The sequence below is a fragment of the Temnothorax curvispinosus genome, unplaced genomic scaffold, assembly GCF_003070985.1.
Source record: "Temnothorax curvispinosus isolate PA1 unplaced genomic scaffold, ASM307098v1 QBEX01013129.1, whole genome shotgun sequence".
NCBI lineage: Eukaryota > Metazoa > Arthropoda > Insecta > Hymenoptera > Formicidae > Temnothorax > Temnothorax curvispinosus.
In genome coordinates, this window is record NW_020222909.1 from 314,932 (window position 1) to 329,800 (window position 14,869).

At 37.7% G+C, this 14,869-nt stretch overlaps 1 protein-coding gene across 2 annotated transcripts in view; it reads right to left on the reverse strand.

Moving 5' to 3' along the window:
- LOC112463218 (serine/threonine-protein kinase MARK2-like) overlaps nt 1-13,320 on the reverse strand; it is a 66,092-nt gene extending 52,772 nt beyond the window's left edge. Inside the window, exons 1-3 of one of the 2 annotated variants that reach the window (XM_025029464.1) lie at nt 13,157-13,320; nt 5,233-6,185; nt 4,508-5,180 (exon numbers count right to left, since the gene is read on the reverse strand). In XM_025029464.1, the coding sequence (XP_024885232.1) occupies nt 4,508-4,912 (405 nt within the window). In that variant the 5' untranslated portion in view covers nt 4,913-5,180; nt 5,233-6,185; nt 13,157-13,320. Of the gene's footprint in view, nt 1-4,507; nt 6,186-13,156 lie in introns of both variants that reach the window. The other variant, XM_025029463.1, reaches the window with a different exon arrangement.
- Between the last annotated feature and the right edge of the window lie 1,549 nt (nt 13,321-14,869).

Consider the following 14,869-nt stretch of genomic DNA (forward strand, 5'->3'; position numbering starts at 1 on the left):
TTTCGCGAATAATATATATATATAGATACCTGATTCGTACGAATTGATGCTTTATAAGCGCTGATTATTTTATCTCTGTCAACGTAAAAATATTTCGTGGGCCCTAATAAAGGCGACATTGGTGTCTCTCAATCTAATGGAAAACAATAGATGTCCGTTTTGCCGCGATGAAACTTTATTTCCATCTTTTCAGAAGCAGACGACGCGACGCGTTAAATGTGCAACATGCGAGTCACGTCTCCCTCGATACTGTTCGAAATGGAAGGAAAACACGAGTTGGCTGTCTGATAATAGCGAGCACCTCATATTTTCTGCATTCTGAAAACAGCGAGGTCCCGACGCGCCACATACAGGAAATTGGAGCATATATAGGGTCTCGGCGCCGCGCCGGTTTAACCTGCGCATCAGGATTACAATGGATAAGTATGGGGTATATCTAAACGCGTAAACAACACAATAGAGATAGAAGGAAAAGCCTGTTTCTGAAGTAAAATCAGAGCATAAAATACTGAAAAAAATATGGTAAAAATAGTAAAAATTGCGCGCGCGCGTTTTATTCTTTTCTTTCAGGAACAAGACAGACAATAAAATTAATTAAATTTTAAGCTAAGAATGCATCGTAAGCAAAAACAATACTAAAACTAATCGGAAATGTAATTTTTTATATCACATATAAAGATTCTAAATATATATAAATTGCAATGCCAGTTATTATTTGATTATCTAAACACGATAAATAAGGAATTTCTTTGTAACCCTTTCAGCTTTCATCAGTTGTCGTATAATTTAGAAAAAGATTAAATTAATTTCTTACTGCAAGACAGTAATGTACATTCTTGCAGATCACTAAACAGACAAAGTGTAATAAGTTCCTTATATTTTCACCAGACTGCAGCACGTACAACCGGGAGGATTAATGCCATCATGGCTCGCATTCACAAGGAGACTTCAAAAAGATAACTTATCGATTCTCTTCATTTTTTTCTGGAAATAAAGTATTTGAATTATGTTAATAATTATGTGATATAAATTATGAAAATATTTTTTTTCTCGTATAATGTAGAAAAATATTTTATTGCTAAGTGCCCAATAGCATTAATACTCCCATATATGCAACAGCCAGAATTACAATAGATGATATAAAAAGATATACTCGGGAAGCTAAGCTTCATCTAATTATAAACTCGACGTTATTCAGATAACATTGAGGTAAATATTTTTAATAATATCTCGTCAAGAAAAGATTAACTCCAAATTAGTCTAAAAATCTGAAAAGTAGTAAAACTGATGATAGTTCTGTGACACTGTGTATAAAGCCTCTCTAAATGTACGTTAGCTATGCTAGCAGTACATGCATATGCAATAATATAATGGAATTTATAATGCAAATAACTACTTCAGACACTGTAGCTATTTAATTAGCAAACAGAAAATTTTAATGAGTACCATAGGAGATATATCTTACAAATTTACAAGGGATGTCTGACGCTTCCACGTACAGATAATGAGAAATGTATATAATAGAATCTCAAAGTTCTTGATACACACATGGAATGAGTGCAAATTTCAGCCTGACCTTTCCAAACGACATCCTGGGTACTTGAAGGTGCACGAGAAAACAAAAATAAAATTGTAGCAGCCAGAAATTGTGAAAGCTCTTGAAATTATAATATTGTAGATATATTTACCGTAACGAGATATAAGAATTTCTAGAGCAGATAATCAAACATTTGTAACTCTTCAATTCTAGTTTTGTGTTATAATATATATATATATTATACTATACAGTATTGAACTCTCAAACAACTATTTTAATTATCTCTACTTGTATCAATATTCTGTATGTTCAGTTCTTTAAGAAAAAGAATTGCCGTCAATATTTGTAACTCTTCTTTTTTTCTCACAAGCAGAAAAATTATTAAAGTTAACATTATTTCTATAAGATACCTTATCTTAATGAGTCTAATGACAAGATTTAAATACGTCATTGAGTAATTGAAATTCTTGTTTTAGTAAGATCCAGAATATTCAGATCTAAATGTGGTATTGTAAAGGAAACGTTTCTATAGCAAACCACACACTAAAAGAACCAGAAATGAAAGTTTGCGATATTTCATAGCAACCACTATGGACCGCATGAAGAAAATTCAAACCTTGACTGACGCTTGTCTCGACAAATGAGCCAGTCAGGTGCAAACTGCAAGTCTCTTCGCCTCCGCAACCACGCCAATATGGACTCGAGCACCTGTGCAGTCTGCGAAGGTGCGTTGCAGCTTGCGTGCATGATACGTGCGTACATTGCTATATTGGTGTCGCGTGCACACACATACCTACACACACACAAGCAGCGACGGTGAAAGGAAACCATGGCAGCAGCGAAAACGCAACGTTACACGGTTGACAGGCACGCGGCTTGGCTCGGCTCGATTACTTCTCGCAGGTTTTTCTTCGTTCGTCCGTCGCAAAGGCGGAGAGACTTGTAGCTTTCGTAATATTGGAAAGTACTCGGCACATTGTCCCTTGAGACTAAGATACAATAATAATGTCAGGTTTCCGGTATATTCGCCACAGCTTCAACGCCCTGCGACGATCAACGAAGAATGCAGCTCTGCAGACGAAACGAAGAATGTTCAAGAATGATAAAAAACAAAATTTTCTTTCTGTGAATATTAAGATTTATATTTTGATAAAATATGAGATATGATTGATAATTATTTCAATGCAGCTTATAAAAAAAAATGTTTTTCGTTTGTGTGCGATTTGATTAGTATCGTTACATATCTCAAGTTAAAATTAAAGATTGTTTATATAATTGTCATCTTTTAGAACTGTCCGAATTAATCGTAGGTTTTAATCGTTATCATTGCCTATTATGTATAGCATATTATTACGAATTAAATATTACTATTACTATTACGAATTAAATATTCAAAAATCAATTAGATTCATTCCGCAAACGTTTATATAAAATCAACTGGTTAACAATCGGATTTTGTATTACTCTACTCTTGTAGGAAATACTCTACAAAACAACTTCGGAGAAACCCTGACTTTCCTCTTAACAAATACATATTCGAGGAAAAGATGTGATAGATACGAGATAACTTAATTAAGACTTGGATAAATATCGATTGAAGTGACTCAAAAAAAGCGCAAAAAAATAACGTACATAGAAACGTATATAGAACGTATATAGAAAAGAACGATAACGTATATAGAAAAGTATAAAATAACTTTTAAGAGGAAAATAATCATACCTTGAAGAAAGAGAAGAATAGTAAGCTTTTTTTCTCATTATACCTACTTTAGTTTAATCTATACATTTTTGAGAATCATATATCTATTGAATGTGTATTTTATAAACCCAACTCCATATTTTATTTAAATTTAATATCTTGCAAAATATAATTAATTATACGTCACGTAATTGTTTTTCATATCTTCGCAAATTAATGGAATTAATAGATAATATTGTTCAACTCTCGAATTAAAATGTTACATAAAATGCGCGCCGGTTTGTGAGAAATAAATCCATAAGTTAACGCGTGATTATATAGTATATTCTCTATGTAGCATGAACCCACGAAATTATTTTTCCTCGAACCAAGAAAATTTCCGAGAGAACGTTTATGACCTCACTCTCGAGATTGACGTGATCGTATATTATACGTTTAATAACGGTTTCCACGAAATAAATTCAGTTTTTTTATTACGTTTCATTGTTCGTACAATATTAAAATTAATCTGTTGCAACGTAACCATAAATAATATAAATAACCAGCAAAAATTTGTTGATAAGAAAATTTTATAAAGTGTAATTGATCGCGAGTGATTAAAACAAAATGTCTATTTATATTATCATTTCAAGTAAAAGTACTCGCAACAGTTAAGTATCTATGATATAGTCTTTGCGGAAAAGAGAAGAAGAAAACTCTTAAGCCGTCACTTTCTCAAGCAAGTACAATATTATCGATCATTCTCCACTCCTAATTATCAGACTCAATGGTCGATTAAACTTGACACAGACCCTGGTTATTTGATTCTCCGCGCGACGTATTTCGCGCACCTGCCGCAAATAAACGATCGATATAATCGCCACATTTATTCAACTTGTTCACTCGTACGGGCACACCGATTTGTTTCCTTTTTTTAAGTCGTTATTATCCGCAGATGGCAAACTGGTTTCAGTATTTTCAGCGGATTGCGCGCATTTCGAGCTCGCAAAAAGATACGGTAAAATATAGGTATATATTCCTCAGTTTGTTAACTATTACGATTATACTGAATACATTTTTAATAAATTCCTACACACAATTATTATGCAGCTATAGGAGCTGCGTACGTCTCCGTATCACTATATAACGCTATAACTCGACGCTCGACGCAGTCAATTACGACAAGGAATCGTCACTCGGCGTGAAAAAGTCGAAGCGCGAATTCGTGGTTGTGGGGGAGAAACGCTCGCGGCAGAGAAAGGCTTGGGTAGTATTCAATAGTGTTTTCTTACCTGAAGCCTTACGCGCGCCCTGGAGTAGCGTTTAAAGTTGGCGTTAAATCTGGAGTTGGCGTTTGACGAAGGAGGAGGCACGTCATAGTCGTTCCTGGATATACGCGTAGACGGTGGAACGATGGGATGGCCGTTGGCGACAGTAGGAGTCATCGTCGAGGCGTTCGTCGAGGGTGTATCTCGATGGCTCTTGGTACGCCGCAACAATCGGCGCACCGTGTTTTTCACCGTCGCGGCGATGTGCGTCCCGCCTCCGCGTTCGCCACCGCCGCCACCACCGCCACCCTCATGATGACGATGATGATGGTGCTGGTTCATCGTCTTGTTGTAATCCACCACTTTTTTGACTCGTGTCGACGTGGGCACGGGTGCCACCTTGTGGCCACCCGTTTCCATCACGTACATCGTGTCCACGTGCGGAGCAATCCTGCTGGATTTCTTGCCGTACGGCCGTTGAACGATGACGACGAAGACCGCCTGCACCGGCCTCTAATCGACCAGAGAGCCTTCCCTTCTGTCGTGAAATGGAACGCCCTGCCGCGAACAGGCTTCACCGTTCGATATTGTGCACCGAAATTCCGATTCCCAGATGCGACTTGACGATAAAGAACCGCGGTTTTCCGCAAGAAGAAATTTCTTTTTTCTACATACGTTTCTGAGAATGTATATTATTCTGTGAAAGGGGTTGTGTATACTTATAGATAGCTCTGTTAGATCTCTTACACAATTTTGATATTAGGATATTTTTCGTTTTGGAAATTTATATTCTTTATTTTCTTGAAAATATTTTTTTCCTCTCAAGTGCTCTCTTTTCGTTTATTCTTGTAATTTTGCTCCTAATGATGTAACGTTTGCCGTAATATCTTTTGGCGATGACTCTATTTTGCTCTCGTCGTAACCGCTCTGTTACTCTTCGGTTACTGCTGCGCGTAATACGGCTTCAAGACACTTTTTCGGAAAGCTAAAATCGTATTGTGAATCAGAACGCATTTCCGATCGCAAAGTTTTAAGTATCTTTGTTACCACGGCGAGAGAAAGTTGGTTCGATTCTTCGTTCCTTTCACAATTCCTCTCTGCTTCCCCTGCAACATTTACTACGAGATCTCGATGCCTCTTGTTTTCTAAGCGACAGAGAGAGGATATCGAGCGCAGCTGCAGACCGTCCGATAATTTTACGCGCTCTACGCGCTTAAGTCACTTCCACGAAGCGCGCAAAATCAATGCGTTCGAAAGGAGAAAGCGATATAATTTGTTTTTAACAAGTCACGATCACTGGGCAATTATCAATTAAAATTAATTTATCGAGCTTCGATTTCTTCTTCCGGCGATTTTTCAAGATATTTCTTAGTCACTTTTCTCTATAATACAATTCTTCATCGATGCGTCCTTAAAATTTTTCAGTTCTCAACGGTCGTTCAACTCGTTCGCCGTGGTAAATCATCCAGAGTTTCGCGTTGAGCCAAACTTTCGAGCAATTTAACCGTGACGTGGCAGAACAAAGTTGCCGCTTGTTAAATTGCGACCTTGCGGATTGTAGCGGTTGCGCGCGTATCAACACTTTCAAAATCAGTTTACAATTCACCAGCGATCGCCCAACAACTCCTCTCGCGTATCGAGCTTTCGTAGAATAAATCAATTTTCAACGATCACTTCTCTCTCGACCTTCACACTGTGCTATCTGCGGAAATGAGTCCAGGAGTTTGACAAATTTTCGAATTCTCACGTCACTTCGGCGATTGCGATTCGACATTCGCGACACTTTGGGCAAATCGATCTTGCCTCGAATGTCGTAACGCAAACGAGAGACAGGAGAGCTATCTCGCTTGACTATAATGCGATTACTATCACGACGATGGCGGCACGACGACGACGAAACGTTACGCGGTTTCCTCCTTCAATCGCGACGTGGAGCGGCGGTGATTAATTTTGCGCGCGATGCTGTTCTATTGGTGCTGCTTCAGCGAGCGTCACGCCAGTTGTTTGCGCGAATTCGGTCCGACGATAAGTTTTACACGAACGGTGTGTTGCTCGCAGATGTTGCTGCCGAGGTTGACGTCCCCGGCAGGTGGATGACGTGAATTTCTTTATCGCGATCCTCAAATATTTAAACGACTTACTGCAAACGTCATATGCGATTTAATGTAGGAGTAATTAGGAAGCTTCTGAGAGTGAAATTAAAATTTCATTCATATTAGGAGTTGATTGGTAGAAGTTAAATGTTGATCGACATATGATAGATCTCTTAATCTGATGATTATATCCTGAGGAAGAAATCGCGGAAAGAATTGTGTTTGTATACTTATTGTACCTATAAATAGATATTTATTCAGTCAAAATTATTAATTAAATTCTTCATTTTCTAAATAATTAAATCGAGAGAGGGAGAATGAGAGGGAGAGAGACACACCAGGGAATTTTTTTTTCTGAGACTATCACTGATCATCTAATAAAAATAAGACATTTCTATAATTTTAGATATTTTATATAATAATACACTGAACTAAAATAATCTTATGGGCATTCCAACAGCTGTTTACTATTCAGAAGCATTCCGTTGCTCGAAGAAAATTGAAAAATACTAGGTCTACACAGTATCGTCTCAGGGAACCATAAGTGCGAATTATGAACATACCTGGATGCGTTCGTTTATCGATTTCACTCCCTAACGCCAAGACGTTAAAAATTCCCCACGTAGTGAATGGATGAGATATACATATTACGGCACGGATGCAATTAGCCGAGGGTCACTGCACCCAATGAACCTTCCCGGAAAATCACAGCGAGAATCGCATTACTGAGGCCGTCTGTATTTCCAAATCTATCCGAAGCAGGTCGTCGTCTTTTCAAGCCGTAAATTGTTAATTCGTCTCGCGCGGAAATCCAGTCGCGAATGGCACAAATTAGATTTTCATTAAGGTAATATATAATGTCTCTATATACTTTTCTATAAATTCTTTATCGCATAAATTTTTAGAATTTAAATCGAAACACCGTGCAGCCCAAGAAACATGTTACAAAACTTTAAGTAAATCCATTCGAAATCACAAATCTAACTGAAAATGTGATATCATTTGATGAGATAGAAATCGATGACGTTACGGTGCCGCGGTATTAACGTGATGCAACGAACGCAGTGAGAGAATCTGTTCAAATCGGAGTGCGCTATTTCTATAATCGGAATAATTAATATACTTTATTCCGTCTATATAGGCGTGATAACGCGTGTTATATTTCTGCAAAACATGCGAAGGGAAACTCTCGAAACATATACAGACTGAATCCAAAACCTACTTTCAGCATACGCCCTAATTACAGTTTTAAAGCGAATTTAGTCTCGGTAAAAACTATCTTGCTTACGAAAGTGAAAAGTACAGAATTAATGGAATTCACATAATTTTGATCGTTAAATTTTATCGCACGTCGTTACAAATAATCGCGTGAAAAAAATAGGATAAATGAAAAGCCTTTTAAGTTGATTATTATTATGAAATAAAGTACCGAGAAAAATGTATTCTGCATAAAAATGATTTTACGCTCTTTAAACTTGCCGAAATTAATATTACTCATCAAATTACATCATCAAAATTAATTTTTCTTTTAATTTTTTTGCGACATACCTTAATAATGGAGCAATCTCTCGTAATATTAAGTAAAGTGAAGCATTGTAAATGATTATAATCTGAAGCGAGAAATGCAAGTAATGCAATAGACACAACGTGATATCATTATTATTTCCGGCACGCCCGTGAATGCCCGAAGGTTAGGCACTCGCTCTCCATTCGTAACACTAGCTAGATACAAAATGATACTACGTACTGAACTGTACTGTACAAAACGTAAAAATATTACGGGCATCGAAATGATTTAATGGTCTATCGCGGCAATATCGTTGTTACACTAAGTTGTGCCGCAGTGAACTAAATTTGCTGACGTGTTCGCTCGAGAAATTGCAAGAGAAAATCGCGAAGACTAATATTCATGGATTCGCTCTGTTCGCAATATCGTTAAAACGTTCTGGCAATCATCGATTCCGTTCGCGGCGGTCTTCTATCAGACATTAAGGCATCTAATTGAAAATTATGTAACCTCGCGTGATCTGTATAGAAAGCTACTTTGCAAAGGAGAAAGAGAGAGAACTACACGGCTCTTCAATAACGTTAATTTATTCGGGTCTTTAATGGTTATTATCTCAAAAAGAAAAGAGGAGCCCGCATCTCTTTAAATCCAATTCCATTAAATTAATCACCTGTGATCGACCGTAATCGAGCGCAAAACGATGCGTAATGTAAAAGCTCGCAAGGTCAAGGTGGAATATACATCGGAAAGTTCCTTGAAGCTTCGCGATAAGGCTATCAGTTTGACGTGTGTCCAACAAAAAAATATATAGTCTTGTAACAAACCGTTTAAAATCTAAAATTCAATATATATATACATAAAATATAAAGTACTAAAATGTATATACAAAATCTAACGCGTTTTTAGATAACAGAACATCCCATCCGTCGATAGTGCGGATAGGATAGAATTACAACGGATATCCGGTCGTGTCACGAATAACGAACGGCGGGCTTCTCCTTCGGGCGTAATCGTAAGAGGTCGACATTCCTAAGCGCGCAGCATGAATCACCCGTCATGATGGAAAGACACGACAAAACCAATAATTTTCATGTAAACACGGACGAGGGACGGGTTCTCTAGAACTCTAGACATTCGAATCAGAAATGGCGAATGTAACATGCTATTCGTTTCATAGCCGCGATTTACTACGCTGTTAATAAATGTTGTTAATAAATTAACAACATAACATCGCGATTCTATTTTACTGACGTGATATAATTCTATGAATATAAATTTAATTAAAACTATAAAAACAAAATCTATTTTATTCTTAACTCTCTTTATACATTTAAATAATAATCGCACAATAAATACCATATTAATAATTACAATAAAAATAACAATTGATACAGTGAAAAAAAAGTTTAGCTTTATAAAATTTATATAATTAGAAATCTGCGTGACGTAAATATTTGAAAGAAAAAAAAACGGAGCTGAAGATATATCGAATGTATAGAGAATTAAAAATTTCTTTTGTTCGTATGTGCTCGACACGACGACGCTCAAGGAAGGAAGGCAGTTTCTCACTAGTGAGAAGAAATTACAACGCGTCCTCGTAGATGTTTCAGGCGACGTCGCAAAGGACGGCATCGACGTGTATATGCGTATGCGCGTGCGTGTGAGCGGGTCTCCTTGAGCTCGGTAGTGCATATCTCCGTTGTACGATGCACTCTCTTTCGCTACCTACGCGGCCTGGCAGGGCGAGGCGCAGGCGAATTCCACGATATTGTTTTTTTCCCGTGTAAAGCGCGGAAGAATTCGCATTTGCGATCCATCGAGTGAGTGAGCCTTGATAGTGAGTGACCAAATGTAGATAATAATAATGAGAAAAAAATAAAAATAAGAAAAGAACAACTTCTTAATATCGTACATTGAGATGAACATATAGTGATTCACATGGTAATTTCTTGCAATACATATTTTTGCGAACTCTCAATACCGTTAATAATTATAATTTATAATACGTTTTTCGAATCTTTATAGTAAAATAAATATAATATATTTTGCAAGAGATATAAGACATAGAAAAATAGATAATAAACACAAGAAATAAGTTAGAAATAAATAAAAAAATAAATTAGACGCGCTATTGTTTTAGATTATTGATATTAGAAGTATTTTGTTCTTTCAAGAGTTGCAATGGATCGCATTCACCGTCGCTAACAGCTAATAGAATTGCGTGTTGACGCAATGGGCGTGTTGAGTCGACCGCGAAACATCACACCGTCACCACCCACCGTACAACAGAGTCTTGCACTCGCGTAGATCGCGTTGAACATCAATACGAAATACAAGTTGCATTGAGATCGATAAATCAAGATTGGATTCCGCGTATGTATATAAATAAAAAAAACTTTCATAAAATTTGACGGCCATTATAATTGGATATATTGATCATCAGCTTTCGCGTGTTATATGTTCATCTCTACTATGAAATAAAAAATTCGTAACCATACGAACCTAATCTAAAATTCTTGAAGAAATTATCATTTATCTATGTAATTTTATCCATTATTTTTAGGCTTAAATAATTATATATATTTTTTAAATAAATTAATTAATAACGATTAATATAATTTAAGCATCAATAAGGTAAACTTTACATTTAAAAAAACATTCCATATTTACTACAATTGTATAATTATACTGTATAGTTAATATTTTTTCATTTCTTTATTCAATACTCTTTTTTTTTAACAATTAAAGGTGTATTAAACAATTCTGCTCCAAACTCTTTTCACGTATGTTTTAATCATTTTTAAAGGATAAGAAATCTCGAACGATAACGGTACTTGCAACACACACTTTTCACTGGAAAAATGCGGCCATGAATTGTTCGAGACGGGAGTGATCACGAGATGCGTTTTATGCGGTCATCGGAGAATCGCAGTGCCACGACTTCCTAATAATGTTATTAACGTAAACCAGTTAACGCTATTCTTGGATGTATAGACGCGGAGAAACCGGAAAAGTACAGTGGCATAAATCGCGTGAACCCTAAGAATTTCAGAGAAACAGCATTATAACAATACTCCGTTGTGCGTGAAATATACCTACATTACGATAATGCGTATATATGTATATGGCGCCGTGCAGTTTGTTTTCCAACTTTCAAGTATTAAACGATAAACTCTAAAAGTGATAGCTCCAATCTCTTGAGATAGTAATCGCAATCGCGAGTAAAAAAAAAATTACCATGGAATAACAATGTAATTTTATAGCATAATTATCGCGAGTATATCGGCTATAATAAGACATTGGCCGTTTGCAGAGAAATAGGCTGCGTTGATAGGCGATTGAGCGAGTTAATGAAGCTAGGCGGTGCGGTAGCGCGCTTAAAAGCATCCCGATCGTCGGATAGATCGATCGATAGATCTCTTTAGTCATCCACCTTATAGTACGCGCAACGTTACGCGATAACGTTCCGTGTATCCGTTCCTCGAATGGACCTGTTGCACCTTCGAGGTGCAAATTAAAAAGCATCGCGTTGCCGCACAATGCATCATCTATGCGTGTCACGCGCCTCGGGGAATCGGCGTTGCTGCGCTCTTACGACATTCTGCTTAAATTGGTAAAACTGCAAAGTCAGAGTGCCAACTAGAAATGTAAATCGGCAAACCGGTCGTGATAGAAGAGAGGAATTCGGTTTTTTGTAACACCGAACACCCGCATCGAACGTGAGAGCGGATCGATACTATCGCAAAAGACTAGTCAATTGTCTTTAGCAGACGTGCGCGAGAAGCCCGATGGAACGATATATATAGGGGTATTTCCCCTATATATGAGTAAGCGATTGCTCTAGAAATACAAGAAATGAAAAGTTGTTACGTTACCTCTTGTCGCAGAATATTGTGGAAATCTCTATACTTTCATATATAATTCTTTTGTCTCTTATTGATTTATTTTATGTACATTTAATTTATTTCTTTCATTACATTTTTCTCGGATTATTTATTCGTTTAAGTAAAATTGTTCTTTGAAATCTCGATTTCAGGTTTTATAACGCGTTTTAGAAATTTTTCAAGACTCTTACTCATTTTCGTATTTGATAAGCAATCGAGCGAGTCATTAGTATTCATATTTATATAACACATTCATCGTAAGAACATCTCGAATCCGATTCCAACTATGATACGCAATTTACTTCTGCATAAAATTTCTATTCTTTTTTAATTTTCTTTGTTAGCTAAACAAGGAAGTGGATGCTTGTTGAATGAGTAGTCATGTTCGACGAATACGACATTATTCATTGTCAATGAACAGTGTCGGAGTATCGAATCTCTTTTATACTAGCATACGATTCCCGACGAGCGCTACGATGAGCTGCTCCGGCCTTAAGACCGGAGCTTGCCAATTGTTGGACCAATGTTTACATCGGTGGTATTAATATCAACGGAATAATACGCCGGCAGGCACGTGTTATCCCTCGACAACCAACGACGTCACCCCGGAATACGCGCGTCATGCGCGTTTTCCAAAGAGATCAACATCGTTCGCCGCGTCGGCTATCGAAAACAAGATATCTCACGGATTACGGCATACTATACACGTACGAGCAACAAACAACCGTATTATCAGAACGAGAAGCGTCGTCGGATGCGTAGAATCGTTCACAGTGCACCATCACATAGATAAAATCCACCGATTTCATACCGTGATGACTGCAGCGAATCGTCCTTTCACTTTCCGTACAAAAAAAAAAGAAATAAAAATACATTACAAGTTTCCGCTCTCGTCACATCCTCGTGCCGCCATGTGGCCGAACAAAATAGAGAAGAAGCGGAGAACGAGCGGTATGCGGAAATTAATCGTCGGAAATATGGATAGTCAGAGAGGAAAGTACGCGAGGCAAACAAAGCTGTATAGCGGGAGTCGGGAGTCGGGACAGCGAAGTCCGCATCCTTGACATTTCGCTCGATTGACACACGTGTGCGTCGTTCAGGCGAGATGTCGCGTACGCGTCTAGTTTTGCTAGTTCGATGACGATGGCGATGTATCGGTATATGGCCACTATACGCAACGCAAACACACCATTGGAGAAAAGGGCTCCAATTTCGCGGAATTGTTCATCGACGCGTTTCTCTCCTCGCGACGTATCGTGCCGTCTATCGAAGCACGAGAGAGGAAAAAGTCCGGTCGTCGTGACACCACATATACACACTGGCAATCGGGCTCAACGTGCTGCTCGATCGCGAGTCTCGTGCTAACTGAGCGCGTCGAGCGGGGATACGCGAGCTCTCTTCGTTGCTGGATCTTGCCAGCGAGCGTGATACGCGCTGCTCCCGCCTCCCGCGACTCCCGCCCGTCCGCCGGTCTCTCGCTTTGCTCCACATGTCTGCGTGCATGCGTGTACACTCACACATATTGCGGCCGGGTCGGGGCAGACTCCTCAATCGGGCTTCGGTGAGATCACGAATCGTTTGCGCATGAAATTGATACTGGTCGAAATCAATAATTTCAATGAACGTAATCGCAATTAAGAGACGACATCGCGCAATCTTTTCCTAGAAGCGAAAAGACGAACGGCAAATATTCGTGCAAACGTATGCTGCAATCTCTATCACTTATTTTCGCTGTGAAACGATGAACTTTTATTGGAAGAGAGCCACGTGAGAGCGACATGAAAAGATAAAAGAGAAGTAGACAAGTTTTTACTGACAGATACACGATACATGCTTAAATCTCGATACGCGTGAAAATAAAGTATGTGTTTGTTATAGCGCCAAGAATAAAAACCAAGTAATATCACAAAAGGATTTCAGTTAAATGTCAATAATCATACCAAATGTTTTAATATAAACATTAGCTATTATCATCAACAAATGTAATGTTTATCACTTATGGGTCTTTTGTTTTCAGAGCTCCAATTACCGTATGACGTATTTTTCCTATTCTCACAGAGAATCAAAAATAGACCTCATGTTATATTTCAAGCCTCAATCATATATATATATATAATATATATAGAAAGCGCAAACATATGTGTGTATATGTTCACCTCTCGCTTGATTCTCTTTCCTGTGTGCATTTTTTATCTGTTGTCATAATGATAATTGTTGTGTATATGTATCGAGAATGAAAGGACTCTGATATGTTTAAGCGTGACGATAACCTATCAATTTGCCGTCGGTCATCAACGAAACGCAATAATAATCATACGCACGACAAAACAAAAATAGCATACACGAAAGAGACTGTATTATGGGTTTACATCACTTTTCGAAGAATTCTTTTTAAAAAATAATCAATTTTTTATCATTCTGTGTCACTTGTGATTTATAATATCAGCATGTAGATTACATCTCAAATTATCTTTTGGACGTTATTTGGAATTAAATTTGGTACAATTAAGTGGGTCGAGTAAAATTTCATACTATACTCTGGCGAAAACCCGGAACTGACTCGCCATTTCTCATGGATCCAATACTACCTAATTATAATTGTTTTGCCTACAAAGTCTGCGAGTCAGAAAGCGCGCGAGAAATCTCTCAGAATACAACTGCGCGTACTTTTACAAGTTGCGCGCTTTGTGTATGTCGCGTAACATAACGGTCCTGGTCGCAAGTGTATGTTCCTGTAACACTTTACAAAAGTATCTGTTGTATCTGATGAAGACGTATTAGAAAATAACGGGCAACCCAAAAATATCTCCACGATTTTAACATATGTGTTCTTTCGCTATTACATTCTATACTTAATTAACGTCGCGTCGATCCATCACTTGTCGTTTAAGATAACCCCAAT